Source organism: Sus scrofa, chromosome 11 (genome assembly GCF_054392235.1).
Source record: "Sus scrofa isolate SSC_HxYL_T2T_F1_AM1 chromosome 11, Sscrofa_HxYL_maternal_Yorkshire_Landrace_v2.0, whole genome shotgun sequence".
NCBI classification, from domain to species: Eukaryota; Metazoa; Chordata; class Mammalia; order Artiodactyla; family Suidae; genus Sus; species Sus scrofa.
Genome location: NC_139393.1, coordinates 74,775,845 through 74,797,048, shown reverse-complemented (window position 1 = coordinate 74,797,048; position 21,204 = coordinate 74,775,845). Strand labels below are relative to the sequence as shown.

The following is a 21,204-nucleotide window of genomic DNA, read 5'->3' as shown; positions in this document are numbered from 1 at the left end:
CGAGGCCAGGGATTGAACCCATTCCTCATGGATACTAGTCAGGTTTCTTACCACTGAGCCGCAATGCAAACTCTGCCATGGAAAATTATTAGTACAGTAACAATGCTGTAAAGGAGAAAGTTTGGCTATCTCTGCACTAAGACAATTCCCAGGATCTCAAATCCTCAGCAGTAGGAGGTGGGCTGGTAAAGTAGTGCCACCTCCAGAAGGGTCAGCCTGTCCCCACGCCCCTCTCCAATGTGGCCAAGAAGAACATAGCAGAGGGAGAGCCTATCGAAGAACAGAGCTGAGCATGGCCCCAGTGGCTGACCCAGGCCCTCACCCCACTGCCTTACGTTCCATCTAGACTTGACAAAGAGGGGTGCATGTTATCCAGAGCATCTGGACTAGGAACTGGATGGTCTCACTAGAAAGCACTTGAGCTTGGACCTGCTTTGGGGAAGAGGTAAGTACACGGATGGATATGTGCAGGTTGGCTGTATCATGTTCAGGGAGAGAGATCAGGAGAAACTAGATGTATGGGAAAAGAGAACGTGTGTGCACACAAGCGTGTGTGTGTGTGTGTGTGTGTGTGTGTGTGTGTGCGTGCGCACACGCGCACGTCTGTTCATGTGGAACAGTCAAGGGCTGGGATGTATTGGGCCAGCTGTCTTTCTTCCATTGCGAATCTGCCCTTTCCGCACTGCATGCTCTCTGGATGGGACTCTTCCACCTCTCTGTCACCTTGACCTCTGGCCACAAGAATGCATATGCCCAGATTTGAGTTCCTTCACTAGACGTAAGAGAGAAAGTCCCTCTCTCTGGGGTTGCAAGGACCCTATAGAGTGACTTGTCCTCGCATAGAGAGAATCTACAGGAGGATGAAGCCACGCAGAGCTTAGCAGGAGTGACAAGGCGTTTTGATTTTATCATTGAACCCACCCTCCTGGATTTATCCACGCCTGATTCCGCCCAGGCTGGATTTTTGTCACTGAGCTAAAATGTCCCTTTTGTGCTTAGGGAGCTTGGAGCTAGGTTTCTGTCGCTTGTTATTCAAAGAGCTCTGACTAACAGTGCCACTAGCATAGCTTCTGAGGCAAGCAAGCAAATCTGGGCTGGAAAAGCAAGGGACGGGACTTCACGCTTGTTGTTTTGCAGGCCAAGTCTTGATGACAGTGTTGTGTTGGGCCCGTACTTTGATGAGGATTCCAAGTACCCTTGGTTCTGTGCATTCTGGAACTCATGCCTGCAACCGATGCCTGCAACCCAGAGGCACATTACCTTTGCGTGGCGCACACACTGTCCCTTAAGCCCATTGTTCCCTGGATCTCCTTGACGTGAAAATGAAAATCGTTTTCTACCATTGGTCTGCCTTGTCAGAAAACAGGGCCAAGGGCTTTTAAGAAGTGGTGCTGCAGGTCCGTGACTGTAGGGTGGGCGACATCACCCTTTGAGAGGGATGATTTCATTGATGTCCTTTCTGGATGCACCTGCCAGCAAGCCCAGCCTCAGGAGAGAGGAAAATCTGCACACAGCGCCCGATGAGTCTTCGTATACGGAAGCCTTTATCGGCTGATTGGCAGGGTCAAGTGGCCACTATTCAGAGGGCGACAAGCCCTGTTAGTTGGCTCTTTGCCAGGCGCAATTGCACATGAGAATGGTTCTAGTGAGCCTGTTCCAAGGAGTCCTTCTGAATAGCCTGAGCTTCCCTCGTGGGAGCCCCTAGGACTGTCAGGCCAGGAATGCACAACAGAAAACCCCCAGCCCGATGGGGGCTCAGACTCAAACTCTCTTGGTGAACTCTGCCCTCAGGGGTGGAGGCACTAAGAGAGAAAGACCTCAAGGCACAAGCTTTTGGCTGAAATGAGTGCTTATTACTTTTGCTCTCTGCAAAATATTCTGGACTCTCTCCTGGAATGTTTTGCCATGTGTTCCAGGTGATTTCTTCTAATTAGAAATCCTGGAGTTCCTGCTGGGGCACAAGAGGATTGGTGGCATCTTGGGAGCGCTGGGACAGTGGTTTGATCCCTGGCCCGGCACTGTGGGTTAAGGATCCAGCATTGCTGCAGCTGCAGCATAGGTCGTAACTGTGGCTCAGATCTGATACCTGGCCTGGGAGCTCCATATGCCAGGGTGTGGCCAAAAAAAAAAAAAAGGAAAGAAAGAAAGTAAATGTTTTCGAGTTCTTTTGTGGTACAGTGGGTTAAAGATCTGATCTAGCGTTGTCACTGCAGCTGCCTGAGTCGCTGCTATGGCACAGGTTTGATCCCTGGCCCTGGGAACTTCCACAGGCTGTGGACGTGGCCAAAAAAAATTTTTTTTAACCAAGCAAACACCTGGTGCTGCTCTCAGTCATCCAGTGATTGGAGATGGGAGCTCTGGTTTCTAAGCGAGGTTAATTTGAGGGACTATGCCCAAGGAACTAATGAAGCAACGCCTCTGAGCAGAAATGTGAAGTGTGACGCGTGTCGAAAGGTCCACAGGCCTTGGGAGAGGAGAAAGGAAGTTCTCATTCAAGGAACTGAGCCCGGAGGAGCCAGTTAAAGGGGCTGGCGGGAAACAGGTGTCCCTTGAAAGGGGTGTGTTACGGGCTGTCCCCTTGCCCCATTCAGATGTTAAAGTCTTGATCTGAAGCATTTTAGAATGTGCTTGTATTTGAAGATAAGGTCTTTAAAGAGGTAATTCAGGTAACATGAAGTCTTTAGGGTGAACCGTAATCAAATATGATGAGGGTTTCTACACGAGGAGGAGATCAAAGCACAGGCACACACACGGGGAGAAATGGCCGTCCACAGGCCAAGCAGAGAGGCCTCAGGAGAAACCAGTTATGGAGTTCCCATCGTGGCTCAGTGGAAACAAATCTGACTAGCATCCACGAGGACGAAGGTGTGACCTTTAGCCTTGCCTAATGGGTTAAGCATCTGGCGTGGCTGTGGCTGTGGCTGTGGCTGTCGCTGGCAGCTGCAGGTCCGATTTGATCCCCAGCCTGGGAACCTTCATGTGCCACGGGTACAGCCAAAACCAACCAGGCTGACACCTGGATCTTGGACTTGTAGCTTCCAAAAGACTGGGAGGCAAGAAATTTCTGTCGTTAAAGCACCCCACTGTAGCTGGATCTCTCCCTGGGGGGTTTAGTATATCTGCTCCTCCTGTCAAGTCAAACAGCTGTGACTAGACATGCTTCTTTCCACTGATCTTAATTATCTGTCTTCCTCTTTTGTGTCTTCACCTGCTTAACATGTGTAGAAATTTGTGAAACCTTCTGTTAGTTACTTATCCAAGCCACTCATATTTCTCTTTAAAGTTCACCACGTAAGTCCCTTTCTTTAATCTGTAAATTTAAATTGCTAATGTGCTCCTTGTCTCACTGTTCTTTATAAAGTGGCATTTGGGGGTGTTTATCTTTTCAACTCAGAAGGAGAAGTGAAGGGACTGATTGTTGAATTCTTGTTTTCGGCTGAGCTTTTTGAGCTCTGCCGAGACTACAAGCTGGCTTGGGGGAGGTCAAATACAAGGGTTCTATATTTGGCGGGGTATGCAAATGGCCTTTGTGGTCCCAAGTCTATGGGAGAGCACAATTCATTGCCCAATTCATGTCTTTAAGTCAACACAAAAGACAAAGAGGGTCAGGGGATGGAAATTGCTCCACGGGTTAGTAAGTATCTCCATGGAGACCAGAACACGCATAATTGCTATGGAGACCCTCCACGTCTCTCCTCCTGAAATGGCAGTGGTGTATGAGGTGCTGTCACTCCAACTGAGAGTGGAGGGGAAGCCACAAGAGGAAGAAGGTGAGAGGATAATCCTCTCCTCTCCTTAGTGGAAATTAAGGCTGTTGTGACCAATTTGAATCCGTTGGTAGTGTAAATGTCTGAAGTTAGGGTTCTGGGAGACCATATTCCCAGGAGGAGCTGGGGCACCTGGGGATCCAGTTGTTTATATGCCCAGCGCTAAAGCGGATGTCTGAGCTAAGGCGGCATTCCAACGATGTGTTAATATCTGAACGAGCTAGAGGTTCCTTGGTGGGTCAGTGGGTTAAGGATCGGCATTGTCACTGCTATGGCCTGGATTGATCCCTGGCTCTGGAACTCATGTGTGCTGTGGCACAGCTAGAAAAAAAAAAAAAAAAAAGAGAGAGAGAGAGAGAACTATCTAAATGAATGCAATGAACAATTGGGCAGAGTCTCATCATTGGCTCAGGCCCTATCAATTATCTCTGCTCTGCTAAAACAAAGGGAGTAGGCTACTGTCGGGGGAGTACTGGCTGATGTCTGCACATGACAGACCAGAACTAGTAACTCCTATTTCGCTTCTCTCTTCTCTTTCAAGGAGATGCTGCTCGACTGTATAAATATGGTCAAAGGAGGACCATCGTGCTGAGGGGGAGATAAACAGAGTAGAGGGAAACAGACCAGCTAATGAATGCCAGTCATTCATTGTGTCCAGATAAATTCTATCCTATTGTAATTTACATCCAGCCTCTGGATACAAAACAGGATTCCAATTACTTTTTTTTTTTTTTTTGTCTTTTTGCCATTCCTAGGGCCGCTCCCATGGCCTATGGAGGTTCCCAGGCTAGGGGTCTAATCGGAGCTATAGCTGCCAGCCTATGCCAGAGCCGTAGCAAGGCGGGATCCGAGCCGCGTCTGCGACCTACACCACAGCTCACGGCAACACCAGATCCTTAACCCACTGAGCAAGGCCAGGGATCGAACCCGCAACCTCACGGTTCCTACTCGGATTTGTTAACTACTGAGCCACGACGGAAACTCCTCAATTACTTTTTTTTTGGCCAGCCTGTGGCATGCGTAAGTTCCCAGGCAGAGATCGAACCCACGCCACAGCAGTGACCCAAGCTGCTGCAGTGACAATTCTGGACCTTAACTTGCCACAAGAGAACAGGACTGGGATTCCGATTACTTTTTATGCCCAGATCATTATGGTCCAATGCTGCAGTGGCTCATTTGTTGGAAGTCAGCCCCCTGCAACAGTGGGCCTACAGGTTGAGTTCCCTATGGCAATATCTTAGATCAGTGCCTACACATGGTTGTCCACTTGTCCTATTCCTCCTCTTGCTGCCGTGTTACGGCCTGACAGCTGACCCCAAGGAGAGACCTCTTAGCACGATGGTCTCTTTTGGTTGAACACTGACTGAAAAAAAAAAAAAAATCACCTTTAATTCCAGGGATAGCCACTGCAAAATCTTGGTGTTTATATGTCCAGGTTTTTTTCTTATTTACATATAAAATTATCTATGTGTGTGTGTGCATGTGTAAATGATATATATTTAAAATTTAAATATAACTTTTTTATGAAGTAGCCTTGAGATCAGATTATACATACATTGCTTTGTACCCTGCATTTTCTTCACAATATATACTGAAAATATTTTCTCATGTTACTAGAAATACATCATTTTTAATGACTGTATGAATCTATCATCATTTAACTAACCGTCTCTGTTAGACTTTAAATCTGTTTCCAGTTTTCCCACGATCATAAATATCACTGCGTCACATCTTTTTATATCCATTCTTCTGCACTTCTTTTTGTCTTAGGATATGGTACTGTAAGTAAAATTCCTGGGTTGAAGATGACAAAGATTTTTAAGATGCATTCTCTTGCCTGTTTTGCCATCCACCCCTTTATGTGCCCATTTTTTAGATGCACTAAATTTACACATGCTGGCACGCTCCCAAGTATCAGGGTTCATGCTTTTCTTAACTTTCTATTTGTTACATTCTCTTCACAGTACTTGGGGGTGACACGGCTTCACCACCAAGTGACAAGGTCTCTGAAAGTCCTCTGGACCATTTGGGGGGGGCGGCGGGGGGGAGAATACAAATTTCCAAAGGGAAGGCAAAGATTACATTTTAGCACCTCACTCCTAGTCTGATCCAGAGCTCTGAATACAGTGACACTTCAGAGAATAAACAATCCTTTTTTCAGGGGGAGGACTTTTTAGTTTTTTCCAATAGTCTGTGAACTCGTGGGGGCTCATTTTTGTTTGTCCAACCTCGCCCGCGGTGCCACGTGGGCATTCACCGGTCCTCACAACCGGGGATACGGCACATCACTGCAGTGGCTGCCACTGTTTGTCGTTGTAAATAAAATACTACTTTCTGGAGGCAGCACTGATTCATTCCTTCTTATTTTTTTCCTCTGTAGTTGGAGGAGAGGTGTCTAAAAGGTGGAGGCAGCGGAAAGAGCGGGAGAAGGCCAGGGGAAAGTCTAGACAGGGTTTCCTTTCATTGTGTCCCTTCCTCCTCCCCCTCCCTCCCCCACTTTCCCCTTCTCGGGGGCAGACGATCCCCTATTGTAATTTACATATTCTTAAATTTGCATATTCTCCGGGGCCCAGAGAGGGTGGGGTTCAGCCCCCCACTCCTCAGCTAAATTTACAGCTCCTAGTATTCCAAGCAGGGTGTTTTCAAGTCGCCAAAACGCGGAATTAACTACTCTCGGCCTCTCCCCTCCCGCTTTCCTCCTTGGGTTGGTTGGAAACTTCACCCAGACACCAAGAAGCTCCGCCCTGGTAGTTTTGAACCGGCCACTGGCTGAGGCCCCGCTGGGCACGCTCCCTCTCGAGGTCCCCCTGGCCCCGACTCTGCCCCCGGAGAGGTCGCCGGGAGCCCGCTTCCCCGGGGCCAGGCGGGGAGGGGTGGGCTCGCGCGGAGGGCAGGAGGGAGATGGTCTGGCAAGAGTTGGCACTCAGCGAGCCCTGGCCGCCCAGTCCCCCGGGGCGCCCGACTGGCCGGGGCCTGGGGGCGGTCGCCCCGGGACCGCCTTCGATTGTGTCCCCCTCCCCACTCCCGCCCGCGCGCCCTCTTCCCAGCTCCGCCCCGCCGGCTGGGAGGGGGGCGCAGCCCGCGGGAGACGCGCGGACCCCCACCCGCCCGGGCCGGCGGCAGCGCAGGCGGCTGCGGCCTAGGGCGCCCGGCGGCCGCCAGCCTCCTCCTCCCCCTCCCGGAAGCGCGGGGCGGGGTCCCCGGCCGGGCCGCGGGGGCGGGCGCGGGGGCCGGGCCGGGGCGCGGCGCGCTCGGCGCTCGCAGGCTCGGCCGGCTGTGCGCGCCCACTCCGGCTCCAGGCGGCCAGCGCACGGGCCCAGGCCGCCGGCTCCCAGCCGAGAGGCAGCAGCAGCCGCCGAAGCGGCAGCGGCGGCGGCAGGAGCGGAAGCAGCTCGCGGCGAGGCCCCGCGCCCCTGGCAGCCCCTCCCCGGCGCGGTGCATGGAGACGCGGCCCGCCGCCGGCCCCTGAGCCCGCCGCGCGGCCCGGGACCCGCGGGGGCTGGGGTGGCCTCGGGCTCCGGCCGGCCCACCGAAGCCGGACTCGGGCTTGGCCGGCCGCCCCCGCCGCCCGAGGGCTGCGCGCGGCCCGCGGGCCTCGTCGCCCGCGCGGATCGCCGCGGCCCGGCCGTCCCGTCCCAGGAAGTGGCTGTCCTGACCGCCATGGCTCACTCCCCGGTGCAGTCGGGCCTGCCCGGCATGCAGGTAGGCAGGAACCCGGCCGCCGAGGGCAGCGAGGGATGCCCGGGCCGGGGCGGAAGCGGGGAACTTGGCGGTGTAAACACGGCCCCCTCCCCCTCCGCTGCCCCTTCCGGGGTCGCGCCGGCCTCCCGCGCCGCGCTCGCAGCCCCCGGGGCGCCCCGAGCGGCCCCGCGGCCTGGGTCTCGGGGGCGGAAGGGTGCAGGGAGCTGGGGCCGCGGCCTGGAGGCGGCCCCGGCGGGCAGGGGGTCGAGGGGGCCGTGGGGGTGCCGGCGCTTCGCCCTGCCCGCGTCCTCTGCCCCCGGCGCCTCCCGAGCCGCAGGCCCCGCGCCGGCCCATCCCCGGGGAGAAGTGATGTGGGGAAATGCCCTTGGAGGCCCGGCTCGCTCTCTGGGCCCCGGCGCGGGCGGCGGGCGCTGGAGGCCCCGGGCCGCCCCGGCGAGGGGGCAGTAAAGTTGAGAGGCGGGAGGGGAGCCCCGGGCGCGCCCCGACTGGTCCGGGGCCCGCGGGGCGGCGGAGGCAGGGCGGGGTGGAGGAAGGTGTAACTGCCAGCTCCACTTCCAGCGCGTTTGTTCGGCGCGTTTCCTCCTGGTGCCGACGGAGGGGAAAGTGCGAGCCCGTAAACCTTCCGGAAGAAGGGATCCTTCGAACCCCGTGCCCTCGAGGGTGGATCCCGGCACGCTGGGCTTTGCCTTGGATGCAGCCCAGTCCCTTCCCAGTAAACCTCTCCGATGCTACTTGGTGGCTCCTTGGCCTTCCAGTGACTTTTTTTGGAGTGGGGGCAGGGGTGCGGGGGGTGGGGGCGGGGAGAGAAGTTGCATTTCCAATTTACAGGACTGCGTGCAAGTTTTTCGCCATGGGGGACTGTTTAAAAACTCTTTGAAAAATAAAACCCCCGTCCTTGGCCAGTTTGTAATGTTTGTAAGGGCATATAAATGGTGGGAGAATGGTTGGGATTAAAATCTCACTATACGGTTAGGGTATGTGGGTAAAGTTTTGCATTCCCGGTTTAGCCAAGCGAGTTGGGACACACCAGCTTTAAGGAAACAGCCACAAGTCTCCCAGCGGATTATTTATCTTGAGACTTTCTACGGGCTCGTTTTCCTCTCTCCCCCTCACTCTTGAGGCCTGAGAAGTTAGTACCTGGACTCCATAGGACCTGGGAATCTGCCCCCCTTTTGGCGAGAGATCATTGCTCTTTCTCTCTCTTAAACCAGAAAAAGAAAACTCGATTTCATTGTTCGCGATTGCTGGCTAGAAAAATAAGGGCACAAAGTTACCAGCATTTTAGAGTTTTGTTTTTTTTTTTTTTAAATGGAGTAACAGTTTACGTTAATAACCTGACTGTGCTTGAGGAAAACTGTCCTTGACTCTGATTTAAAGAATTTTTCAATGCAACGTGCATTTACCACCTAAGCTTCTACTGACTGCTAGGTAAAAATCGGATGTGGTTTCTTGGTATTTCCTAAAATTCCTGCTTTTGTTGGTTTGAATTTAGAGGCAGGAAGGCAAACTGAACTGGGTGAAAAATTATTTCTGACCAGCAGAGCAAGAAGGACCTCTTGTAACATTAAAAAAAAAAAAAAAAAAAAGCATTTGCTCAATGCTTTCTTTAGACTGACTCTTAGGCTGTTAATCAGGTTGTAATCTAGCTCGCACGCCTCACTCAAAGTACCTGGGGGGTGTTCGGCTTTTGTGGAAAGCGAACCAGTTTAAAAAGGAACTTAAGGCCCAGCTGGCTGGTGCCCTGAAGCCAGCATCAGATGGTCACCAGGTGGTCTGTGGTCTTAAACACTTTTTTGGTCCTCATCTTGTTTTCAAAGCATGGGCCCACATTCTTAAATCTGGGGGAAAAAAAGGAGGTACCTTGCTTTAAATAACTCTGTCTCCCAAATGTTATTTCCTAGGTAGCGTTACCAGGGAACTGTTTTTATTTTGCTTTCTCAGAAAAGCTGTTAAGTTTTTATGTGGATGAAAGAACCAGATTTTCGGCTGTTAGAGTTTTAGGGGCGCGAAGGTGGCGTCTGACCGAGTTCGCCCTGTGTTTAGAAGTGTCTGCACACACTGTAAGGTGATGGGTTTTGGTGCCCTTGGGGGAGGAACATTCCTTTCCTCTCCCTCCCTTAAACTTCAAAAGGAAAACAACAGGCACATTGAGTTTCTACTTTGAACCAGCGGCTGCTCCTGCCCAGGGAGGCCGTCCTGAGAGGTGTCGCGGAGGGTTTAAGGAAATGCGCACCTGCCTGGGCTGGCCCTCTAGGCTGAAACTGGAGGAAAGAAGGACCCTGTGCCCTGTCCTGGTCCATCCTGTCTTCCTCCTCTTTTCTTCTCGTCTCCTCCTGACCAGGGTTTATAGATTGTTGGCTTAAAAAACTGCAGAAAGACAGCAGAGTGAGTTCGGGCAGCCTAGAAAGAAACCTGAATGAAAGAAGATCAATTCAAACAGCATCTTTCTCTGTCTTGCCAATCATTTTTATGCCTCACCTTTCTAGCCAATAGCTCTTGAGGCACAGGTATTATCTGTGCCTTTTTCTAGGTGTGGAAGCCATCGGAGATGTCCTCGAAGAGAGCCAGGGGAGGTAGTGTGTTAAGTGGCAGATTTGTGATTGGCCAGAGGCCTTTGCTGCCTTCAAGACCTTACTCCTGCTGGCTATGCGGTATTATTGCTTTACTATTACTTTTGCAGAAATCAATGCTTCTTTCACTCCAACTTGGGTTTACTGAAGAAATTAGAAATATGAGATATTTTGTTTGTTCCATCAACAGCCGCTATTGATCACTCTTGTGCCAGGTGCTCAGTGAGGGGTTGGTGACTGTACATCTGAATGAATAACTGTTTCATGAGGTTGCTGGGGGCCTTTCTTTTTTTCTTTTTCTTTTCCTCTTTTTTTTTTCTTTTTTTTTTTTTACCTCCCACACCCCAGTTTCGTATTATTAGCAAAGGGGGAAAAAATAGACATCGTGAGCTGACTGTAGTAACTACGAATAGACAAAGAATTAGGTTGACTTGTGGATTTAACTACTCCCTGTCCTTCACCAAACACGTGCTGTTTGACTCAGTTTAATTCAGATTAAAAGAAGAGCAAGCTTCAGCTGGAGGCAGGCGTACTGATAAGCTGTTCGTTGCCTAAGTTGTGATTTAAAGAGAATGAGATTTTGGTTTATAAATTTTATCCGTCCCTTTCAACCTCCTCTGGACGGTGACCCACGTACGGAGTATATTTTGCATCAAGACCTGCAACTGAGAGTTTCAGAAGGCAGTCCACATCTTCATGACTTGTGATGGGCTCTCGTGGGATGCATTTCATTAAAAAGAAACAAAAAGAGCCGTTGCAAAGCGGAGTGGATTTCACAGCTGACTGTTGAAAATGTACTCGTAGAGATGGACCATGTGTAGTAGAACCTGAGTTCGTTCAGCGTGTTTTGAAGGCGTCGCGCAGGTCAGTTGTTCTCGCGTTTGAGCGTATAGACCGTTTACAGGAACAGCTGGAAAAGTTAAAGTCTTTACTTCACCTCGTCTTCCTTTTCTCTGTCTGCTTGGAGAAGCCCTTGCTGAGGACGCCCCTTTGTGTTGGGAGGGCAGGAAGGACGTGTAATGGCCCGTTCGGACGAGTGGGGGACTTTGCTCCAGCGCTCCCTGAGCCTGGGGGAGGCTGTGTGCTCTGGAAATCCGGGAGAGGAAGGCACACAGTAGGACAGCTGCATTGAATTGCGGCTTCAGTGTGCGCAGACTGTGTTCCTCCCAGTGCCCCATTCCGTGGTGTTTCCTGTGTCCGTGGAAGAGGCCCTCCCACGTCCAGCCCATTGCCATCTGCACCCTGGCAGAGAGGTTGCCCTGTGCGTGTGACCTTCGGGGTGTTTGTGAGGCGGGAGTCTGGAGGCACCTGGAGGGGAGCGCCGGGACCTCTAGAGAGTGGGGCTCGCGTTCCCGCGGCAGGTGTAGCTGCGACCCTTCTGGCCTTTGGACGTGAGCGTCCCAGCGAGGACCAGTGAGGGTGCTGTGCCCAAGGTGGTTCAGAGGCGCTCAGAGAGAGGCCCTGTGGCGGGGGGCTGCTGGAGCCGGTTCCTCCTGCTCTGGGAACCCCATTCCTCCGCGCGCATGCTGGGAGAGGGGGGAGGGATGCTGGGGAGCGCCGGGTGCCCCTTGGGAAGCCGTGGTGGCTCTTCAGACGACAGGATGGTGAGAGGAGGAGGAGGCTGAGCGGTTGGAGGTTCCCGTGGCCCTTCTAGCAAGGTTGCCTCACCCCTTATCATGGGCATGCTTTGCAAACATTTTACAGTCTTTACTGCTCTCTCATGCCCCTGGCTTTTGCCCCTTTTTGATGCTCTCTGCCATAAGGAAAGAAAACAAAGGCTCCTTTTCTGTTGTTGGTAGTAGCCTGTCTTTTAAGGTGGGTTTTTTTTTGTTTTTTGTTTTTTGAAATACCCACTTCAGTACTTGCTCTTCCCTTTACCACCAAAACTTAGCAGTGTTAAGAATTCGTTTTGCTTAAAGTGTCTTTTTGAGGGGAGGGTGTCAGAAGATTTAAAAAAAAAAAACAACTTGGAGGTGTCCAGGACATTTTGGTTCTAATCCTATATCCAGTCCTATATATAGAGATATATTCTATGTCTAATCCTATCCAAATTCATTCTTGATGGTATTTCACGTAGAACCAGTGGGCTTCAGGTAGTAATTGGTCTGATCAGACGTTTTGAAGTTGCTGATGGAGCACAGTGTCCCGGCGAGGTCAGTGCAGATGCAGGACAGCCATCATCGTTGCTTTCTTGTTCCTTTTCTTTTTTTTTTTTTTTTTTAACCATGAATTATATTATAGTTGATTTACAGTGTTGTTCCAATTCCGGCTGTGCAGCAAAGTGACTCAGTCATACATATATAAACATTCTTTTTAAAAAAATATTGTTTTCCATCGTGGTCTGTCCCGGGAGATTGGATATAGTTCCCTGTGCTGTACAGTGGGATCCTGTTGCTTATTCATTCTAAGTGTAATAGTTAGCATCTGCTAAACCCCAAACTCCCAGTCCATCCCAGACCCTCCCCCCTCCTGCTTGGCACCCACAAGTCTCTTCTCCATGTTTGTGAGTCTGTTTCTGTTTTCTAGGTAGGTTCATTTGTGTCATATTTTAGATTCCACATGTAAGTGATATCATGTGGTATTTCTCTTTTTGACTTATTTCACTTAGTATGCGAATCTCTAGTTGCATCCATGCTGCTGCAAACGGCATTGTTTCATTCCTTTTTTATGGCTGAGTAGTATTCCATTGTACCACATCTTCTTAATCCATTCGTCTGTTGACACGTGGACATTTAGGTTGTTCCCATGTCTTGGTTATTGTGAATAGTGAATAGACTTATTAGTTCACTTGGTTATTGTGAATAGTAATAAACTTAATAATGATGACCATTCTTGACCGGTGTGAGGTGGTACCTCATTGTGGTTTTGATCTTGTTCCTTTCTGTAGTGTTTGTGGTCATCTTTGAGCTACTCTTGTAGTGTGTGGAGCTGGGCTTATTTGGTGCTGGTTGACATAACTTTTCAGTTGAACAGTGTTTTTCTGGGACCTTGGTATGAGATGCAGTGTGAGGAATTTTGAAGAAATGAGCCTGCTGGTAGTTGCTGCTTCTTTCTAGTGTATTTAACAGTCACACTGAAGCCAGAGTCCAGGAGCCTTGGGTCTCTTGAGAAGCGTGCCGCTTCGCCTTCTATTTGGGTGATTTCTCCCGGTGATTCAGAGTTGCCTGCTTGGAAACTCCGTACCTGCAGGAAACGGACCACACCCAGCCAGCCCTCTGTGGCCTTTTTTGCGCTGGAGCTCAGCATTGTTATCATTAATGGAATCTTGTGGGAGCGAGCGCAGGAAATAGAACAGTTGACTCTGTTATCCCTCGGTTGCTGCTCAGCGTCAGCCTCTGTCATTGGACCGGTCATTTCCCTCCCGTGACTTTGTGCTTTGGCCCCACAGTATGTTTGAAACTCAGTGCCAGCTGGTTTGAGAAGGAGAAAAACATGGCTATTGCAGCACCTGGCCCCTGGGGTGGGTATGGGGCTTCCTCGTCCTGAATGGCCCCTGGCTTCCAAGGTTTGGAGGAAGGGAGGTAAAAGGCTGTGTACCTTTGCCTGCAGCAAAGCACATGGCATCTGGGTTGTGGGTTATGAAGGCACTTCCCGTGCACCCCCTGGGACGGGACTGTCCGCCTTGCAGACCTTCGTTCTGTTTTCTGGAGGGTTTTGGTCAGTAGGAGGAGGCTTTTCTGTCCAGCGTCCTGTTGGTTTCTGAATACATTGTGGGAGCTTTTCGAGTTTTATGTTAATGCGTACCAAATATAGAGCTGTTGTGTATCTTCCCATTGTTTTAAGTCTCTTCCTGTTTTTAAAAAGATTTTCTGGGAGTTCCCCTGTGGCTCAGCAGGTTAAGGATCTGGTGTTGTCGCTGCTGTGGTGCAGGTTTGATCCCTGGCCCAGGAACTTCCGCAAGCCGAAGGGGAAGAAAAAAAAGGATTTTCTGGCCCTAAGATTTGAAAGGACCGATTAGGTTCATATCCTTTGTTTATTTTACTTATAATAGGATTTTTGTTTGGTTTTTGTTTAAAAAGTCAGGCAGTGGTAAGGTTTGTTGGGAGAGAGCGCCGTCACCGCCTGTGGCTTCCGCTTCCTCCTCGTGGGTCCGCCCCTGGCCGGCCTCTGGGCTCATGTAGCGGTGGTTCTTTGTGTGTTCATACGGTGGTTCTTTGTGTGTTCATACGGAACATTTTAACATTGCTGCCACTTTCCCTCTAGTTTCAAGGCATTATCTGCAGACTGTGCACCTGGAGGGAGGATTTGGTTCTCATGTCCTTGTACCTGCCGTCCGGGTCCCCCGTGTGCTACACTGTAACTCTACAGAGACTAGACTCACCCTTCCCGGCCAGCCCTTAGTAAGCCAGGGTTACTTTTCACATCTTGTTAGAAGTTGTTCTGGGGGGCGTGGAATTGCCTTGCTCTGTTTGGGCTGCTGTTGCAAGATACCATGGGCGCCTTAAACGGCAAGTGCCTTGCACGGGTGTGGAGGCGGGGAAGCCCAAGCTCAAGGCTCTGGCTGATTTGATGTCTTTTTCACCTGCGGCACCGGGAGGATCCCAGGCTAGGGGTCCAGTCGGAGCGGCAGCTGCCGGCCTACACCACAGCCACAGCCATGCGGGATCCGAGCCATGTCTGCAACCCACACCACAGTTCACAGCAACACAGGATCCTCAACCCACTGAGCCGGGCCAGGGATTGAACCCGCAACCTCATGGATGCTATTTGGTTCGTAACCCACTGAGCCACAGCAGGAGCTCCCTGATGTGGTGTCTTTTGAAGGCCTGCCTCAGGCTGTGTCCTCACAGGGCAAAGGGCCGAGGGGGTGGGGTGCCATGGGGTCTCTAAGGGCACTAATCCCGTCCTCATGACCTGATCACCTCCTGTCCCACTGGGGATTTGGGGGCTCGTGAGCATTTTGTCTGGAGCAGCACTTCTGTACCCCACACCCATGCCAGTTGTTGGCATCGCCTCCTGGGATGTTGAGGGGGAGTCGTCCTTCTCGCAAGTCCTCTGCCCTGTGCCACGGGCCTCCCCTCGGCCTCCATCCTCGGGATCCCTGCTGCTTCCCCAGGATGGCTTGGTTTTTGGGTCTCCGGTCGTGTCTTCCTTGGCTTACACCACTGGGTTGGCGGAACATGCCTGTGGCCTTCCTGTGCGAAGGGATACAGGGTCTTTTTCTCTCCTTTTTTTTTTTTTTTTTTGGAGGTCTCGGATCTCTGACAGTTTCTTGCTTCGGCCTTCCCTCCCTTAGCGACACTTAGGCGCTTCGTCGTGGGGTGGACGTTACTTCCTCCAGGATTTGACAGCATCTCCACTGTGTCTTAGCTTTCGGTGCCGCCCCTCGGAAGAAGGCACCCCGGCTCGGATACTGCCGTCTGGGCGCGAGCTGTTTTATTTTTCCTGACTCTTACAGCATCTGAACTTCTCCGTTGTGATCTGAAGTTTCGTCATGGTGTGTCTTGATGGGGTCCCACTGTTTTGTGACAGGTACCTTGCAGCTCACGTCGTCTTGTTGAGTTCTGTCTTTGATTCTCTTCCCTCCTTCCAGTTTCTATGTTCTCATTTTCTCTTTTTTAAATAAAATTTTATTTTTATTTTTATTTTTTGGTCTTTTTTTTTTTTTTTTGGTCTTTTGTTGTTGTTGTTGTTGCTATTTCTTGGGCCGCTCCCGCGGCATATGGAGGTTCCCAGGCTAGGGGTCAAATCGGAGCTGTAGCCACCGGCCTACGCCAGAGCCACAGCAACGCGGGATCCGAGCCGCGTCTGCAACCTACACCACAGCCACGGCAACGCCGGATCGTTAACCCACTGAGCAAGGGCAGGGACCGAACCCGCAACCTCATGGTTCCTAGTTGGATTCGTTAACCACTGCGCCACGACGGGAACTCCTATTTTTATTTATTTTTAAGTATTTACAAATTTGACTCCTCAGCGATAGGCTTTCATCATAGATGTAAGTAGCTCTTTATCTTAAACTCTTTATTATTTGGATGCTGGACCCTCTGGACCTGTCCTCAAATATTCTTACCCCTTTGAAGCCTGTTTTCCATCTCTTTGTCTTTTTTCCTTGGCTTTCTGGGAGACTCTCGCAGCTTTACCTTCCACTCTTCCAAAGAGCTGTGCTCTGACTTTTGAAATTCCGAGGGTTCTTTTTGAGTCTCTGGATGTTGTCGCTTTCTTGTTTCAGTTGAAATATCTGCGCTAATGAGTATGCTCAGTGTAATTATGTTGTTGTTTTTCCCCCCAGAATAGATTCTCTTCCTTCAAGGCCCCTTCGCCCCTCCGCTGGCTTTGGTCTCTGTTTTTCTTTTTTTTTTTTTTGTCTTTTGTCTTTTTTTTTTTTGTTGTTGTTGTTGTTGCTATTTCTTGGGCCGCTCCCGCGGCATATGGAGGTTCCCAGGCTAGGGGTCAAATCGGAGCTGTAGCCACCGGCCTACGCCAGAGCCACAGCAATGTGGGATCCGAGCCGCGTCTGCAACCTACACCACAGCTCACGGCAACGCCAGATCCTTAACCCACTGAGCAAGGGCAGGGACCGAACCCGCAACCTCATGGTTCCTAGTCGGATTCGTTAACCACTGCGCCACGACGGGAACTCCGGTCTCTGTTTTTCATGGTAGAGGCTACCCTCGAATGTCCGCTCGTGTTTAAGCTGGTTGGAGGCTGACCAGTGTAATCACGGTGATGCGGCTGCTCCGAGTGGGAGGAGTGGCTTCTGTTGCTTTCTTTTAGCTTTTCGGCCACGTACCTCCCTGCAGCAGCCTTCCCTTGAGCCTCTGGCCTGCTCCTGTCTGGACTGACGGTCACCCCACGTGGCGCTCTGCCTGGCCTGGTCCCTCCTTGTCCCGCCTGAAGCTCCGGATGTGGCACACAGGGCTGAGTGCGGGCACAGTGCCTGCGGAGACCCTCAGTTTTCCTCTCCCGGGGAGGAGCGGGAAGGCCGTCTGGGGGTCTCCCCACTTCTGCAGGCCTGGCAGGTGCTGCTCCCCGGAGGTGCGGTCCTGGGGCTGGAATCCCTCTGCCTCTGCCTCTAGCTTAGCGTCTGTCCTCTTCGCCAGCTTTTCTTTCCACCACTGGCTCTCCAGCTTCTGGAATTTCCTGGCCGTGGGGCTTCTCTCCCGCCTGGTGTGGGGAACGGCCTTCTACGAAAACCCCCTTTGCTCTGGTTGTAGTGGGATTTCAGGATTGACCAACGTAGATCTGAACACTCTGCTCTCTGCCTGCACGTCTGTCCATGAAGGAATCGACTTTGAATTCCAGGATCAGGACCGCGGGCTCCGGGGCCGGAGACGGACTCCCTGAGCCGCGCTGCATCATCATGCGATTTTGCCTTCAGTTTCTTCTCTGTAAGAGAACGGCAGGATGAGCATCAACAGCCTTGTTTTTCTGTGTCTGTGCTCTTGCTCTGTCCCCTCACTTTGTGGTCTCTGGAGGCTGCGCGCACAGAACCCCTGCAGGGCGCCCTGCGGGAGGTACCCGGTGGGAGAAGCATTTGCTCAAGTTGATGGATGTTTTGGGGCCACAGCCCAGGTCTGGGGTTGAGGGTGGGCTTCTTGGAGGGCGGGGGCGGCCTCGCCGGTGGCTGCGTGTGGTAGGCAGGAGTGTGGGGGCGCCGGTTTGCACGTGGCTGGGCCTGGGCGCTGAGGACTCGGGAATGAAGAGTGGGCGGCTTGGCGCTGCCCTTTAAATACTCACATTAGTGGACACGTGGCTTTAAGGGTTGCTTCCTACCTAAGAACAAAGTACCTCTTGGGGTAGAAACGCACGGTGATAAACGTTCAGTGAAATGAAGAGTAATCCTCAACTTGGGAACCGGCGTTGCCAGCGGCTGTTTCAGGCACAGGTTCCTAGCATCGCTTGAGTAGCAGAGGCAGCCTGGTGGACTCAGGGTGGTTACGTTGCTGCTCGAACTCCTGATGAACTGAGCACCTGCTGCTGAAGAAAGGTTCGGTTTGAGCGCTCCTTTCCTGTGCTTGGCGCCTTCCCTTGTACCAAGAGGGCATTTGAAAGAAAAAGAAACAGAAGTACAGGGAATTGCTCACGTCCTCTGCGCTTCCGCCAGGAGGCAGGTGGCTTTCTCCTTCTGCCTCGCTGTTAACCTTAGGAGAAATAAATGAGAACAGTATGGAAATCCTATAAAATTGGATTGTGATGATCACTGTACAAGTATAAATGTAATAAATTCATTGAGTAATAAAAAAAAAATGAGAAAAGTTAAGGGTCCTTTGGCATTGCCATGTGGATGCCAGTCAAGAAGATAAAAACCTGCTGTCCTTAGTGGAAGGGAACTGAGTTTCATTGCACCCGTCCCAGGGCCACACTTGGAGAGCAGCTTACACCCCTGGCTGATCTGTGGGGGCTCTGCCAGGGGAGGGCCTTGGGACCAGATTTGCAGATGAGAAAATTCAGGCATATTGAAGCTTGACCGAGGCTCCTCAGCTGAGAGCAGAGCCCTGACTTTTGGTGCCAGCATCTGTGTCCTGCCCCCCCAACCCCCCCCACCCCCTGGTGGCCCCGTTTCCCTAGCGACCACAATGAGCATCCAGCTTCCGTGAGACCAGCCCAGTTCAGGGCCAGTAACGGCTGGTATTTTGGGCACTTTTATTTCCATGAGTTTGTTTTTCGACTTCTGAAGAAGACTTGTGTTCCAGTGTTATTTTTAATTGGCTTCCTGGAGTTCGGGATTGTGGGGGTGGGGGATTGTGGGGGTGGGGGAAGGTGACGGGTCCCTGTTCTTCTCTTTCTCCCCTTCTCTCTGCTGAGCCCTCAGGCCATCCTTGGCGGGGGTGGGGGGTGGGGGGGTGGAAGCCTTTGAGGGGCTTCTGATTATTGCCTCTCCAGTGGCCCAGGTTGTGCAGAAGTATTAACTGAAAAAAGTATCCTGTAACGACCTAACAGCAGTCTTCAGATCTCCAAGTTCATTCTCCAAGGAGGGGGGCCTTGGTCCACGGCAGAGCATCTGCTGTGGGGTTTGACTTTCTGACAGGTCGTCAGGTGTGTGGCTGCCTCAAGGACCACACTTTGAGAACCGCTGCACTGTAGCGTTAAAAATCCTTAAATCCGGAATTCCCGCTGTGGCCACAGCAGAAACGAATCCGACTGGGAACCATGAGGTTGAGGGTTCCGTCCCTAGCCTCATTCAGTGGGTTAAGGATCCAGCGTTGCCATGAGCTGTAGTGTAGGTCGCAGATGTGGCTTGGACCCCGAGTTTCTGTGGCTGTGATGTAGACCAGCAGCAGCAGCTCCGATTTGACCCCTAGCCTGGGAACCTCCATGCTGTGAGTGCAGCCCTAAAAAACAAACAAACAAACAAAAAAACCCCACAAAAACACAAAACACCGTAAATCCCTGCTGCTCCCTCCTGGGCAGCACCTGCAGCGGTGTGCATTTGAGGAGCTGCTCAGTGGATGTATTTCAGAGCCTGACTTTGGAACCTCTGCTCTAACTCTGGGAATTGAATAGGCCTTTGAATTGAAAGCGTTATTAGAACCTTCACTGTTTTAGCCTATATTACACACCTTTTGGGGGGGCAGGGGACGATGTGTGTTCTGCGTCTTTTTTTTTCTTTTTTTGTCTTTTTGCCATTTCTTGGGCCGCTCCCGCGGCATATGGAGGTTCCCAGGCTAGGGGTTAAATCGGAGCTGTAGCCGCCGGCCTACGCCACAGCCACAGCAATGAGGGATCTGAGCCGCATCTGCAACCTACACCACAGCTCACGGCAACATTGGATCCTTAACCCACTGAGCAAGGCTGGGGATCGAACCGGCAACCTCAGGGTTCCTAGTCAGATTTGTTAACCACTGTGCCACGACGGGAACTCCAATGATCTGGGTCTTTTTGACTGAGGAACCTTAACCTTGTCTTCTGAGAAATGCATCTGGCAGAACAGCCATCCATGGTGGTTTTGGAAACCCCTGAACCAGAACAGAGGCCCCGAGCCGATGCTCTCCTGCAGCCTTGCAGGATCCTTTCAACACTGTCATCACGTCACTCCCTGCTTAGAAACCTCTGGTGGCAGAAACGCCAGCTCAGGCCTTGTGTTCATACCGGCTTCATCTTGTGCTGCCTTCCAACACCCTCCCTGGTCTTTTTTGTTTTTTGTCTTTCTAGGGCTGCACCTATGGCATATGAAGGGGTCGAATTGGAGCTGCAGCTGCAGCTGCAGCTGCCAGCCTATACCACGGCCACAGCAATGCCAGATCCGAGCCGTGTCTGTGACCCACACCACAGCTCACGGCAACACCGGATCCTTAACCCACTGAGTGAGGCCAGGGATCGAACCTGCGTCCTCATGGATACCAGTGGGGTTAGTTAACCACTGAGCCACGATGGGAACTTCCTCTTTTTTCCCAATGGGATTGTAAGGGGAGACCCCCCAGGGAAGGTGCGCCTGCTTGGGGGTGAGTGCACAGGTAGGGAACGGGGCTCTCTTTGGGCAAAGTCCTTTTTCTTTTCTCTGGCTGTTCTCCTTAGCACTTACGATATACTCATGTCTCTGCACTGAGAATAATGTTCCGGACTAATGGTCTTTTAAATGTTTGGCATGTCACAGTTTTGTTGACTTGATCTTTAATTCAATAACTGATCTGTACTTCTGTATTAGCAGTCTTTTATTAGAGTGTCTTATTGGAGTTCCCATCGTGGTGCAGCAGAAACGAATCCGACTAGTATCCATGAGGACACAGGTTCGATCCCTGGCCTCGCTCAGTGGGTTAAGGATCCAGTGTTGGTGAGAGCTGTGGTGTAGGTCGCAGACGTGGCTGTGGTGTCGTTGCTGTGGCTGTGGTGTAGGCCGGCAGCTGTAGCTCGGATTAGACCCCTAGCCTGGGAATCTCCACACGCGGTGGGTGTGGCCCTAAAAAGCGGAAAAAAAAAAAAAGTGTCTTATGATTAGCTAGACTTTGATCTTACCAGACTTGATCATTTGAAGATGGTTTTTTGGGGGGAGGGGGGTAGGGGACTTTTTCAAAGTGTGTTTCTTCGGTTCATTATTGGCTTTTTCCAGTATAAGGCTGGATGTTAAGCAGACCTAGGGAATGGACTGTCAGGAAAGGTAGTTGTGAGGTTTGGGTTCTTCTTTTTTCTTTGGTAATAAAGAATCTGAGGTGCTTCTAGACCCCCCTGTTTGTGTCATTCAGAATGCCTGCCTCCACATTGTCTTCCGCAGGAAAACCTGAAGG

The 21,204-nt window shown here is 51.6% G+C and overlaps 1 protein-coding gene across 2 annotated transcripts in view; it reads left to right on the top strand.

Annotated features, from left to right (window-relative positions):
• Positions 1-6,999: 6,999 nt before the first annotated feature.
• The window catches only part of STK24 (serine/threonine kinase 24), a 106,906-nt gene continuing 92,701 nt past the window's right edge, over positions 7,000-21,204 (top strand). For both annotated transcript variants that reach the window (XR_014819799.1, XM_021065380.2), the window contains exon 1: positions 7,000-7,469. Coding sequence is in view for 1 of the 2 variants with exons in the window: in XM_021065380.2 (XP_020921039.1) it covers positions 7,428-7,469 (42 nt within the window). In the remaining variant the exon portion in view is untranslated. The remainder of the gene's footprint in view (positions 7,470-21,204) is intronic.